This window comes from Phalacrocorax aristotelis, chromosome 5, assembly GCF_949628215.1.
Source record: "Phalacrocorax aristotelis chromosome 5, bGulAri2.1, whole genome shotgun sequence".
NCBI classification, from domain to species: Eukaryota; Metazoa; Chordata; class Aves; order Suliformes; family Phalacrocoracidae; genus Phalacrocorax; species Phalacrocorax aristotelis.
The window spans coordinates 19,028,419-19,043,065 of NC_134280.1; the positions used below are offsets into that span (position 1 = coordinate 19,028,419).

The 14,647-nt window shown below is 39.8% G+C and overlaps 1 protein-coding gene across 2 annotated transcripts in view; it reads right to left on the minus strand.

Annotated features, from left to right (window-relative positions):
* Positions 1-14,647, minus strand: part of LY75 (lymphocyte antigen 75) — a 46,207-nt gene that overhangs the window by 22,974 nt on the left and 8,586 nt on the right. For both annotated transcript variants that reach the window (XM_075093275.1, XM_075093276.1), the window contains exons 7-16: positions 14,312-14,500; positions 13,491-13,648; positions 12,443-12,553; positions 11,097-11,185; positions 10,582-10,754; positions 10,212-10,408; positions 8,663-8,805; positions 3,082-3,163; positions 2,446-2,517; positions 658-781 (exon numbers count right to left, since the gene is read on the minus strand). In XM_075093275.1, the coding sequence (XP_074949376.1) occupies positions 658-781; positions 2,446-2,517; positions 3,082-3,163; positions 8,663-8,805; positions 10,212-10,408; positions 10,582-10,754; positions 11,097-11,185; positions 12,443-12,553; positions 13,491-13,648; positions 14,312-14,500 (1,338 nt within the window). The remainder of the gene's footprint in view (positions 1-657; positions 782-2,445; positions 2,518-3,081; positions 3,164-8,662; positions 8,806-10,211; positions 10,409-10,581; positions 10,755-11,096; positions 11,186-12,442; positions 12,554-13,490; positions 13,649-14,311; positions 14,501-14,647) is intronic.

Here is a 14,647-nt window from a genome sequence, read left to right on the forward strand (position 1 = left end):
TGCTCCCAAACGAAATACAAGCATCAAAGTAGTATATCTACCCGGATCTTCTCACAACAAAAAAGTATCATCCCCATAAATGCCCTTTAATGAACAACCAAAACATAAAAGCCTACTGGATTACAGCACTTTTCATACTGCATGGAAAAACCTGAACCTGTGCAGATATGCCATGACATTCTTTACTATTCCCACTCCTCTGTCTCACTACAATGAGGAGCTAGTATACCAGTTTTACCAGAAAAAAGCTAATTCACCTAAGGTTGAACCAAACTGTACACCCAAGATATCTGTGGTCATTTAGTTACAAATATCACTAAGGAAAATTAAGTAAAGTCCACAAAGTTGCCTAGGTGGCTTATATCACCTCACCTAATAAGAAGCTGCTTCTCACTTCACGGGACAAGAAAGAATATGGGAGCAGTGATACTGCATCCTACTCATGATCACTTTCTGATATATCTTTGAATATTTTAAGTCCATGCCTGTTTGTATGTGGCACCGGCGAGACATCTCATGTACTGACCTCTTAACAGTTCAGAAAGGAAATGATAAAATAGTGTTGGCAAACTTTCTGTTACTGAGCAATAATGACAACTCAGTAGTAATAATCAATCAACTTTTTTATAGGAATAAATGTATGTAACTGCAGTTTACCTTTTGTTATCTGGCAGACCCACTCAAGTTTAGCTTCACAATCAAAAGGCTTGAAGTAAAATTCCAGGTCTCTGCCTTCATGGAAATAAAATCTCCAAAACGATCTCCGTGAAAACTGAGAGGTCTGTATAAAAGTAGAAACAGAGAACTGAGTATGGCATAGGCCTCTGAAACCTGAAATGAAACTGTATTAAAATGGTACTTTTTCAAAGTCAGTGTATTTTCCTGGGGTTTTAGTCCCACAACTTATTTTGCAAAAAATTAGCAGATACAACTGTAACTCTACAACTGTAACTCCATGCTAGCCCAGTTTGCGAAGCAATAAGGTAAAGGGCTTAAGGTCAGTCTACACACAAAAGCCTCTTCTTGCACTGTTGTTTCTTTGCTTTTTTGTAGCGCACAGGATCTCATCGATGCTTATTATTGAATTATCTGTTGCAACTTGTTGCCCTGAAATGATTTTCATTTCTGCTCAAAAGATTCAACTATCTGAACTGGTGCAGAAATAATCTTTCTTATTTAAGATTATTTCTTGCAATGAAGCTTAAAATCTGACTTTACGCTTGCTGATCTCTCCAATAAGGATTAATTTTTTGTCATTTAGTGAAAGAAAACATCTATGCCTAGCAGGCAGGGGAGGGAGGTTACTGTATTTACAGTGTCCCCTTATAACCACTCCCTTCTTGTCTAGAAATTTTAATAGCTTAATGCCAACAGCTTCTCAGCCTGGGGTCATGAACAGAGGAGAAGGGAATGGGGGGAAATGGCTGTCAACAGACGCAAAGGGATGCCACTATCCTCTCCTTCAGTAAATCCTAAAAGCAGATGTGGTTCTAACTAGTTTAAAAGAAGGGATGGTATTGGAACAACCTTACAAGAAGTCAGGTGATGCTTCAGAAAAGTTAAAGGTCATTTTAAAACTCATGCCATCGAGACTAAATTAAGCAATAAAGAACACAATTAGGAATTAGGCAGAGACCTGACATTTCAAATTAGAAACTGATACAGCACTATCTGATACAGTCTATTTCACAAGTAAACACGGAAATACACACAATAAACAGAAACACACACTATCCTGGCTACTGCATTCCCCTACTTTTTGTTTCAAGCATTTTCTTAATTTGCAGTTCAGAAAAACTAATCTAGATTTAAAAAGTTATTGGTAGTGCTCTGTTTGCTTTTTTGTTTTAGACCCCACAGTACACCCTTAGGTGTTATGTGTAATACACAAGAGAGAGTATGGCACTACGCAATAGAGAACAGTGTTGCTACTAAATTATTTTGGAGCTCAAAAGAAGTCTTATGAAAAACTGTCACTAGCACAGTGCTCGGTTCTGTAGGGGAATAGACAGGGATCGGCGACCGGAAGATCACGGGCTGTGACGGAAAGATAGACCCCTCCCCATAGGAGTGGCAGGAACAGGAAGCTCAAGAGCTATATAAGCGTGTGACGCAGCTAAATAAACGGACATTTTGTATCCATCATATTGATGTCTGTGCATCACTGTCCCCAGGGTGGGTAGAGCCCTGTGTCCCGGAGATATGCGGCCCAAGATAAGTTCTCCCGTAGAAGCGTACAGCTACAAGTTCATTAAAAACTGCTTGAATAAGGGAAAATTGATAATAGGTGTAGACTGATAAAGGGAACACTAGCAACTTTTTCACTATGCAAAGAAAACACCTCAGCAGTCAACCTAAATTCAATATATGGCTGGCAAAAGTATTTTTTCCAAGTGCTTCCATAGAAAAAACATGCATGCTGTTGTTAAAAACCTTGAAACTAACCTTTAATGCAGCACAGTCTCTTGTATCATATTCATCTTCCAGATAATCAAGTGGCATAACAACACTCGTTACCTACAGGATGGACAGGACAAAAGAACCATTACTTTACAACTACTTTTGATACAGTAATCCACAGAAATAACCATACAAACCTGGGATCCCATTATGGACATCACTATTAATACATGTGTTAAATGGCAGTTACTGGATCAGTTTTGGATCTGCATACCTGTTATTATTGGGGGAAGAGGGAAAGAACTCACAAATTCAGGCAAATAAATCGATTACTGTGAGGATAAGTCTGACATATCAAGGAGATGACCTGATAAACCCTCCACTCTGTTGTGGCATGAAGACATCTCATTTTCTCCCCCAGCTCTTTGATGTTTACTACTATATTTCTGTTAAAACATTTTAATGCCATAGAGACAGAAATCAGGTTAACCTAATTAAAGATATGTTTTTAACTGGAAATCTGCCTGGATGGCAGCTCTGAAGTGCACAACCTTCTTCTGAATTATTAATCTGTTGAAGGATCTGTCATATTTTAATTAAAATATTTATCAATTTACTTTCAATCCAGTCCAAGCTGAAACAAATCAGGACATGACATTTTCTGGTTAAAAGTTAACTTACGGGTTTATCATCACTCCATTGCCAGGTTCCCAAAGAATCTGGACTCCTCTTATTCATACCAATCCATACCCATCTGTCATTGCTGCAAATAAACAAGATAAAATATTAAGCCAAGTATATAGTTCAGCTCCTTTAATAGAAAAGCTGACCTATGTCACGGCATTATTTAGGATCAATCAGCAAACCCAAAGGTTTACTGCTGCAAGCTGTGGCAGTTTAAAGAGAAATGTGTGTAAGGGCTAGGACCTCTTCTGCACTTTCCTTTAAGAATCTGTAGCCTGTCCTTCCCTGACCACAGAGAAAACGAACTAAGTCAGATAATTCCTTTGTTTGCTGCATCACCACTTCATCAATTGTCACTTAACGGTCTCTTTTCTACACTTTTCTTCCAGAATCACACACAGTGTGTTTATTTGGCTTGATTCTCTTGTCCATCTCAGGTCGTCTCTCTCTACACCATCAGCTCAAATATACTCATCCTCAAACCGTACAAAAACTTCTACTCATACAAAATAACTGGCTTCATATTTCCCTTAAGTTTGTCAGTGATACAAACAAACCAAGCACGGGCACATATTTCACTTATGCACCTTCATGGAAGAGGCACAGACATAAATAAGCACATAACACCACTGACTCCAGCGCTAGCAATTTTGTACTGCAACCTCTACTTCTCAAAGTATCCATTTCGTGCTAGGTACTGAAGTTTATGATAATTCACTCCAATCCACTACCCTGCCCAAGAAAGGCCACAGATGCTTTTCTGAAGGATGGTATCGGTTGGAAGCAGCAGAGGAAAGTCCAGGAGTTTTCTATGAAATCACAGGCTATGTGAAACCGTACTGCAACAGAGCTACGGAAAAGGCACTCCCATCAAGGTGTCTGACAGTGATAGTAAAGTATTGATGCTACAGTAGAGGGCTCATGTAAAACTGTATCAGGAGTACTATTCCATAAATTCATGTTGTACCAAATACAGAGAAGGAATACAGGATATTTGAGGGAATGAGAGTTTAGGTTATTAACAAGAATTAAGGATTTCCTTTTCTAGTCTTGACAAAAGGAAGAGAGGGAAAGGATATAACTATTCTTAACAATATATTAGGAAACAAACTCCCAAGAAAAGGAGCTATTTGAGCAAAAAGGAAGGAAGGAACCACAACTCAGAAATAATTTTAGGCTCAAAATTGGAAAAAGATGCCTGACCAGCAGAGGTCAAAGTTTGGAAAAGGCTCCCAAAAAAGTTGTGCTGACAAACTTAAAGTGATTTCAAGACAGAACTTGGAAAGTTTTTGAAAATAACTCTATTACATGGAGGGATGGACTGAGACCCAGGCTTACCTGCACAAGCCATGTTATGAAATGACGGGTCAATGTTAAGAAATGCTTTGGTAAGACTGCGCCGCTACCTTTCCGCACATATCACCATAAAGATGAGCCTGAAATGGCTGACAGTGCAGCACCAAGAAACAGCAGCTTAGCCCAGAGTACGTGAGCTAAGTACATGAAATCCAAGAAGGGCGACAACATTTTATTTGGTAGGGTTCCCATGAGGAAGAAAAGCACCAGCCACCAACAAATCTCTTCCCCACCCACTCACCCCCCACCCGCACCCCCAATGCCAGTATTAGCTTTCTCATATTGGCGTGGTAATGTGATCACACTAGTGCAATCTTACCATACTGAATTGTCTTTAGTCTTTTAATGATACCACTAAGGAGCATCTGAAGAACCTAAATACCCCGCATCACCCCAGAGGGAAAACTGTGAGCGAAACATTCAGAGCTGTCAAGCAGCTATGTGGCTTTTGGCAATCTGCCTTTAGGATTTTATTTTTCTGTGACTGCTCTTTCCAATTATGAATCAGACATTGCTTAACCCTCCACTCCTAACAGTCACCTACAGGCTTAGTGCAGTTTAAGCAACTGATCATCACAAAGGAATATCTACTAAAAAGAAAATTTGAGACACTAATTTCAAAAGGATCTGCAGTAATTACCCGAGGAACTAGAGCAATTTGTCAGTGTCTTTCAACTTGTATTTGGCTTTTATGTTATAAATAAAAAAAGTGTGCCAGGTCAAGAATTTCTCCAGCTTATCTCCCAATTTACAATTACTGGCCTGCAACCATAACAATGTCTTCCAGCTGACTGGGCACTTACACATTAGTGCACATTTTTTGCTTCTTTTGGAACTGTTCAGACACGACCATGAGTAATTCGGTAACTGCTACACTATCAAGCTTAAGTCAAGCCTTTTGATAGCCCTCTGAAATTATGCTATCACCTCATAACAGAAAAGAATTCCGCCAACTATTTAAGACAAACTCGAATTAAGACTCTCTATTGCAACTAAGCTTACAGCAAGGAATTTGCTTGTGCTTTAGGTACCAGTCTCCTTGCAAAGCATTTAAAATTCATCTTACAGACTGGCATCAAAATGGATTTATCAGTGCCAGAGTAGTCTTTGATCTACATTCCTGGAATCACCTCTAAAACCTAGATTATCCTGAGCTGTAACCTAAAAAATAGGTGCAATTTGTGCTTTACAATGGACTCCATGCTGATTTAGGGTCTTTCATTGTTAATCTCCAGCAATCCCTCCAGAATACCAGTGGCTTTTCTCTCACACAGAACTAAAACTTCATAAAATTCAATCTTGTGCAGGAGTAATAAATTCAGTTTAGATCAAAGTGAAGGGAATATAAACCAGTAATTTTTCTACTGTCGTATTCTAACTGCTGAAAGAGAAAAAGGATTTTTTTTCTGTCCCTTATGTCAACTCCAACACAAGATTAAGAACCTAAGTGAAGGTACTGTGGCTTGTTCAACTTAGTTCTTGTCAAGAGATAACACATGTACATCTAGGCCAACTCCCTAGTGGTGCAATTTAAGGCAGCATTGAATTTTAGGCATTAAAAGGCCTAAAAGTGTATATGAAGCCCATTTCACCCCTTGCCCTTCCCTCTGTCACAGGCTACTGTCACTAGCTGCATCCCCATCCTGCTAATCACCTACTCTTTAGTGAAAGAGAAGAGAACCTGTATTAATGCAATTACTACAAATTGCATCTCAACTTTATTGCTGCTTTGGCCAGCGTGTTGAGAATAAGATAATTTTCTTTGTCCCAAACTCAAGTGTTAATGAAGCTTTCTAGATTCAGAACAATTACAGCAGCAGACCTATGCATATAAAAGGCAACTGACTTCTTTCCAATAAGGTGTCCTCATTGAAATGTTATTTCTAACATTCAAGCTGTTACGCTCCTTGTGTCCGGCATGGCTGCCAGCCGTAAGTTGCAGAATGCTCACAAGAACAATCCTAAAAGAATGGAAGTAACTGAACTGGCTCTGCTCTGCCTGTATCATGTCCCTCGAAGTGAAAAGAGCTTATCTCCTTCTTCCTTCAGGGGACAGGGGAAGGCTGGCAGGCAAATTTTATTTTCCTTTCCAACGGCAATCACCCAACTTGGCTGGAGCAATTCTAACTCTAATTTGCCTCTAAGGTGGAATCCGAGTAAAGAACAGAATGGACTAGGCAAGCTGCCCTCTTCCTGGTGAACCAAACTGACTTTCGCTAACATTTGAAAACAAACAGTTCTCAATGAGTCACCGGAGAACTGTGCAAGGGGAAAAAAACCTGAAACCAAAGAAGCCAAGGTGTGGCTCCTTCCCCAAGCTGAAATGAACACACTGAATGAATAGTTTAGGTCAGAGTTTGCATTGTGTGAATGGAGGGAACACAGACAAACTGCATGCCAGCGCACTCCGGCAGCTGATCACATCTAACATTACCTTAGCATGATTTCTCCCAGTTACCTAAATCATTTGTTCTTGGTGAAATAATTCACTTGTTTGAGAAAGGAGAGAGGAACCAAGTTTATTTTCAGACAAGCCACCCTTCACTCTTGATCCCCAAAATACCTTACATAACCACCACCTCTGAGTAACTTAAAAGCATAACTAACTTAAACACTTCATTACATTATCTAAACAAACAAATATTATGTAAAAGGCTTCGGGCAATATCAAATATGTAGTTATTTCTGTTCAGGAAGTTCTGCAATGCTGGAAAAGGGGTTAACCCAGATGAAAATACTGTGTTTCGGGTTGTAATTGATACATGCAGTTACTGCAACACTGACTGCAAAGTCAGTTTATACTGGGCTCAATATATTACTCCATATTTACATACTGGGCTCAATATACTCCCCCTTATTTAAATTCTGGTAGAATAATATTGAAGTGCTGAGACTTTCTGTCTTCCAGGGTAAGTCGGAGTTTTCTGAAATATGGGAACTGCAGTAGCATCCTGTGTCACCTGACTTTCTGGAAAGACGGGAAATGTCTCCACCCTTAAACTGCTAATAAAAAAATCGCCATTAACAATAATTAAAACCTCAGACAGTCTGCAAGCTGAAAAGCAGTTCCAAGTATTTGTAGGAAAATAAAAGAAGTTACTTCTCTATTAATGTTTCATAGTAGATTAGGTACACTAACATAAGATTGGTAATTGCAAAACAGTACAATCAGATCCATAGCTAAAAATAATTTGTGCACTAATTTTCATTTCAGGGACTTTAGCCACTTCAGTAAAGGAGTCACAAGTGGCTTTTCTACAAGCTAAACCTTCTATATATAGAGCATACAAGTTTGGTTTGTCTCTTATTAACATAAATACTGAGTAATTTTCATGATCTGTGCACTTCTAAAACAAGTCCACTAGGTTTTCAAGAAGGCATCTCTTCAGTCATCAAGTTTTAAAATTTAATCACAGTGTTGTACATTGGCAGCTTCTGAAATAATCCCAATTTAGTTTGTGGCTGAAAAAATTTAGATCATATAGCTGGCAGCATTTGAGTTTAAGCTGGCAAAAGTTCTGAAAAACCAGGCTGCCAATCAGAAAAAAACACCATATTACACAAGGGTCTGACATCACACCAGTGCCTAATAAAGCTTTGCAGTGACAGTTCCTTTGATTAAAAATAGAGCCGTCGATTCATAAATTATGTAGCATTTAATTTGTTGATACTAGAAAACTCAACACACCCATCTAATGCCCACATAGTGTTATTGCAGTTATGCCAAATGGGATTCGTGCCAACCAGATTGCTGGACACTATGTTATTCACGTTTCCAAGAGATAGCACCCAGTTTAGTCAGGAAGCATTTAATGAATAAAGATAAGGCCTATCTGAAAAAAATGAAATAACAACTCATCTCTAAAGAATGTATCAGTAAAGAATAGGAACAACTATCACCCGGTTGTGCCAAAATTCAACGTAAACACTTATAAAAACACAGACTTAAATTCATGTAATGGAAGATGCTTAAAGTAAATCTCTCTTTTCATGCGCTCCCTCTAGCAATGTGAAACATTGCCCAAGACATACTCCGCTGGCATTTTCCAGGAAGGCAGTGGAATGACCAGCGGTTCAAATGCCACAACTAGCCATTTTCACTGTGGGAAACACAGTCCCCACACACTAGCTCATACTTGCCATTTGGGGTCAGCAGCAGCATTTGTGATCTACTGCAAAAAGCAACTGAAATAAAAATTTTAGCCCATGGCTAGTTTGTTACCTGATTATTTTTCTCAGGATAGAATGAAGCGCCTTGATTTCTTCTGAGTGACTAAAACTAGGCAGATGGCCTCCGAGGGCTTCACAGAACCTTTCTGCCTCTTCCCAGGTCCTGGTTCGCAGCACTCTTTCACTGTGGAAGAACTTCATAACAGCCAAATATCAGAGTAGAAAATGACATCAGTGACAGATTTTTTTTAAAACACTCCTGTGCTACCCAAATATGGCCACCCTAGGTAGGAATGAATAACTGGTATTTCTATAGGGAGAGAGCTTGGTTTCTTAACAATTATTTTATTTTTATTTCAGTTTGTTTGACAACAGCCAGACTCTGACGTTTAGCTGACGAAATTTGTTTCAAATGCAACATACTCCATATGGCAGGCTTTCTCTGTTTTTCTTTACCATAAATATTTTACAAAACAACACTCAGCTCACTCCAAAACTATAAGCCAAATTATAGGTTTTAAGGGATGATGTTCTTTCAAGTTTATGGTGAACTGCAAAGCCCAATTTTCACTGAAACCAGGCCCACTTGGGTGCTGCAGGTGAAGAAAGTTCTTTGGCACGCCCGTTGCTACCTGCACGTATCAGTGTTGCATACTTGGCTCACACACCTCAGCAAACACGCCCACTTGATCCCCTTGACTTCAGCCAAGCCGATTCCCATCAGCTGGATCTCTGCACAGACATGCTGCACTTAGTCAACAAGAGTTTTGAAGAAACTGCCAGGGCCAGTTGTCACATCCCATCAGCTACGGGACAGCTATGCTGCACATCAGCTAGACCCATCCCTTTGGGATCCTTGCCCACAGCCTTGTTGTTCAAGCTGGGTTTCCCCACTTTGCTACATGAGCTGTTTACAAGACAGAGTTCATTGCAGACACTGAGTCCAGAAATAATGAATAAACAATCTGATAAATAGCCTCAGTTTTCACTCAATTTGATTGTTAACAGGAGGGGGAACCCTGCATTCCTAAACACAAACTTGTTTAAGCCATTCTAACTAACAGCACGGCTGCTTTCTTCCACTATTTACTTCAAAATCAGTAAAATACAATTGATACTGCGTTTTTTTGATAAAGTTTGATATCCATATACAAATCAGAGAAAGTCCCACCTCTCCTATCTATACTCAGGGTATAGAAAGGAAAAGGGCAAGGGAAAGCAATGCAAAGCACTTTCCTTCCCTATTCAGGTGTTCCTGCATGCCACATGACGGCAGGTGGGCTAGGATACAGGCACGGCACCCTCCGTCAGCACCAGGCTCCTGCGGCAGCAGCACGCGCAGAAGCTCCTGCCCCACTCAGCTCTGACGTACAGAGCCGGCCACAGAAAGAGCAAGGAGAGGCACACTGCATCTTTCAGGAATTGGCAGAGGATGATGCATGAGAACATCTGGAGGCAGTCAACCTGAATCAACGTGAATTCCTCCTGTAAAACATCTTTGAAATACCCTTCAGAGCACCTATAAGCCACAAAATGGCTAATCACACACTTGCTGCAAGACAGTAAAGAACAATTAACATCTAATAGGAATAACATTTTACCTTGTAGCAGGCAAGGCCGGATCCATTGTGCCACCCAGGGGGACAGGGATCAGTTGGCTTTGGGAGCACTTCAGGCTCCTTCGGCAGCCCGATATATGTTTTGCAGATGGAAGATGCTTTAGTGGTTTTACAGTCCTTAGTTTCCCACTTTCCAAGAGAGCTTCCACTGGGCATGGCCACACATCCTCCTGAAAACTCTTAAGATTTAAACCACCAGAAACATATTTAACACTATTAGCTGGTTTTCCAGAAAAATCCATAGATTTCTGAATTACTATTTTTAATCCTTGGAGTTCTGTAACACGGCACTCCAATGCTTGGTCAATGTAAAATCATAGTTGGTTTTTGGTTTTTTTTTTGTTAAATTTACCTGGTTGCAAGGAATTCCAGTTAGTGTATGTCACAGCTTCAGTTTTTTCCCCGTCCACTGTACCCCAGGAATATATTCCCGACTGGCTAATATCCTGCAAACCGGTCCAGAAGTACTTTTTTTCAACTTTGGTGTATTTTCTAATTAGACTGTTTATAAATTCTTGCTCAAATCTGAAAATTCACAGATGAATTGTGTCAATATTTGAAAGATATCTTACTGAGTCAATCTGAAAATGAGGCATATTATACATGAGTTAGTTGAAGTGGTTGTCCAGACATTCCCATATTCAACATGGGGTCAGCAGGCTGGGAATTCACATACTTCCAAGGTTTTACATTGTAGGTTTACCATTGCCATGCCATGGAAAACATGGTTTGCTACTTCTCTGCAAAAGCAATTCTATCTCTATTTTTTCTTTATAACCTCTAATTAGCATACAGAGGTTTTAATCTCTGACTGTATCTCCAGGATCACACTGTAAAACATGCCCATGAATTAGAGATGTGCTTCACCTGTTCATCACTGTAAGATTGCACTGTGTTCCAAATGAAACTTCTGTTTTATAAATCTTGTAACAGTAGTTTCCATGTCTCTCCAATCCCTGGTTAGAGAACAAAAAACAGGTTTATACGTAACAGGCTAATTCAGGCATTATCTACAGGAGAAAATAAATCATTGCTAACATTGGTTGGTGCCCACAAGCCAGCACAGCATATACAAGAAGGAAATTCAGTGCATCACGTACAAGGTCCAGTATCATCAACTCTCAGATTCTAAGAAATAATGCAACCACACGAATAAAATACACCACTGTTTCAGCTTGACTGTGTAGAGTCTTCTGACTGCTATGTGCATTTAGAGAAACACAAGGGCAACAGCCTAGTCCTATCCAAAACAATAGGAGTTTTCATGCTGTTCCACCAATGCCAGGATTCAAACAGAGGAATAATAAGAGGGCATTACCACTGTTTCTTTACTTCTGAAAGAAATAATTTATACTGAAAGTGTGTGAACTTACAAAATTTCTCTATTATTCAAATCTTTTCCCTTATATTTACACTGAAATTTCAAGGAACATTAATGTGTTACCTCTTCGCTAGCCTACCAATGCCAGTGGTGTCTCAACAGCACAGAAAGGTGTAACTTCTACATGCTGGCAGTCTCTGAAGAGACAGAGTAAAAACACCCCGAGGTTGTGCAGAAAGATAAGGGGTAAACATGTTTCCTGTTGCAGGCAATATGCCACACAATACTGAACGAAAGAACTCTTCAATAGCTAGTAATACCATCCCAAGATTGTTGAAAACAGAAAAGACTTCTCTTATTTATGCTGTAACATGTTATACTAAAAAAGAAAAACAAACAAACAAAACAAAAACACCCCCACCTTTATTCAAGTCAAAGAACAAAATGAGAGACAAATGAAGCGTAACAGAAACCTAATCTCATTTATCAACCTCTGCGTATCTTTATGTTGCTACACGCTTATCCTAATTTATAAAAAATACTTCAAGCAAAAACCACATGACAAATGGCATTAGTGATAACACATATAGTAAGGACTATTTTTTTTTGTTTTTCGAAAAAGTTTTGTTTTTCAAACAAGTAAATAAAACACAACACCTCCTGGGTCCAAGCTCATAATACTTTCATCAATAAACAGAGTGGTAACACATCTAAAGCCTGCTTAGGAGAATCTGAAATTTGGCTCGTGCTACATAATGTCCTTTTTGAGCTAAAACGTTCCATAGACTCTACTGTACGGGCAAGGAGGCAAGGAGGACAGAGGAATTAGAGGAAATAAGTAATTTGATGCAGGTTTCTGAACCAAGCAAAAGAAATACAGACTTCCTATTACCTCTTCCAGTGAACAACTTTTAGCTGACTTTGTTTCATTCAAAATCTCTCCCTTTCTCTTGCACACGTATTTAAGTTTTTCTTCACAGGACTTGACTCTCCACTGTCCCAACTGTGAGAAGGAAAGGGAAAAAATGTATTTGAAATTCTAAAATTTTTCAATTTCCATAGTGCAGAGGCTGAGTTTTCATAAGGGGGAAAGCCAAAATGCCTCTAGCAAAAATACTGGGGTCAGGATGCCCTGGATTATATGCATAGATGCATGTTTGGAAGCGAGAGAGAAAGCTGGCAAACGTGGAGATGGGAGGATTCTCGGTCACCTCTGAAAAGGTAAGAAAAGGCTATGGTGGTGCCAATTCCCTCTGATCAGGGAGGGAATGGGTGCAGGGGGTGTGTTCGGCTTTCTGCAGAGGTGGGGAAGGGGCAGCTGGGAGCAGCTGGGCACATGAGCTCCACTGCCACCCTGACAGCACAGCAGGCAGACGCTTTCCCCAGTTTTCTACTGAGTATGGGAGATGGGATACAGCCTGCTTCTCTCTCCAGTCATCTTTGTAACCTCCTTCCCCTGCTCACCCCTTGCTTCTTCTGTGCTGTATCCCCCCAGTGTCTGTCCTCTCCTCTCCTCTTCTCTTCCCGAGGTATCTCACTACCCATCCTCAGATGGCGTCCCCCAAACTGGTCCTGGAGACGACTGAACCCAGCTCTTCCTTTCAATAGTTTGGCCCTTGTCCTTCCTAGCTCTCTGCTACAGACATGCAAGAATATGGTAACCCAAAATGCAGAGTGACACGGACAACTGGCTGGCCAGCAGCAGAGGCAGTCTCAGAGCTGTGAGCAATTTCTTCCATTCTTTGCAGTACACAGCTACAAAGTGTCGGCTAAACAATTTTAAGAAATTTGCTTGTAGAAAAATGATTATCTGTATTTTAAAGATTATTCCAGACATAAAATCAGTTATCTGCTTTACCCTCCCCGTGACTTTCACATACATCAGTGTTGCCTCTACTATGATGGAAAAAACCTAAAAATCCTCAACACTGTACTCCTACCTCGCCTGAATAGGACACGCAGTTAGGAGTGCTGTTAAAAGGAACTTTTGGTTCATTCTGATCCCAATATGTAAAAACCACATCTGAGCGATCTGACCATTTGAACAAGGTTGGTACATCTTCATTCCTGAGACCCATCCACATTTCTTCTTTAGCATCTGTAATTTAAAATTAGGACAACACTGTAGTTTCAAAATAATACTCAAAACTAGTTGGAAAAGAATGTGAAATCAACAAAATAATCTTTTATCACTATACTGCGCTGCATAAAAGCAACTTTTTTTTTCTTACAGTGAGAAAGAGAATTTGAGACAAGTACAGTAGATTTTCACTATCTGGTTTCACAACACATTCATGAATGTAAGTTTCACAGAGGAGGTAACAAACAGGAAAAAAACAGTAATAATGAACACTCAAGCAAAAAAAAGCTCAAACAAATTTAAATTTTAGAGTGTACACAAAAAGATAAGATCACAGACTACAGATAAAATTTATTAGGTCAGTGGCCCAGTAGTCAAATATTGATGCAACTATCTACGATTCTCTTTGAATAAGAAAAATCAAGCACAAGGTATTAGGCAACCAGAAGTAGGTTAGCCCAATAATAAATAAATAAAATAGATCAAACCAAAACTAGAGCTAGTACAGAGGGACTGGACGTGAACAGCAACACTCAACACTAGCCTGGGTTCAAGCTCAGCATTAGCACCTTCATTTAGTAGCCAGAGGTTATGACAAGCATATGCTAGAACACGGAAAGCGGTTTGTAATTTCTGGTGCACAGCACTTGGTGCTTGACCTTTAGAAGTATCCCAACTCACCATTATGAAGCTTTGTAACAACCAGTTCTACATCTGCTAACGAGTGTATGCTGATGAGGTTACTCTTATTTGCTTTGCACAACTCATCTGCCGCACTCCAAGACGCCTGGTTGTTTATCAGCATGTAGCAAAAACCGTTGTGGGGAAACCAGCCCAAGTCACAGCGAGTATCCAAGTGTCTCCAAAACTCTAACAGTGAAGAGAAACGGAATGAGAGGCTTTTGTTTTACACTGGCTGTAAACAAAATTACACAGTGCAATGGGTTGGCATTTTCTTCATGTTTTAAATCCGGCAGCACCTTGAAAACAGCCCAAAAGCAGCAATCAGAATGTGTT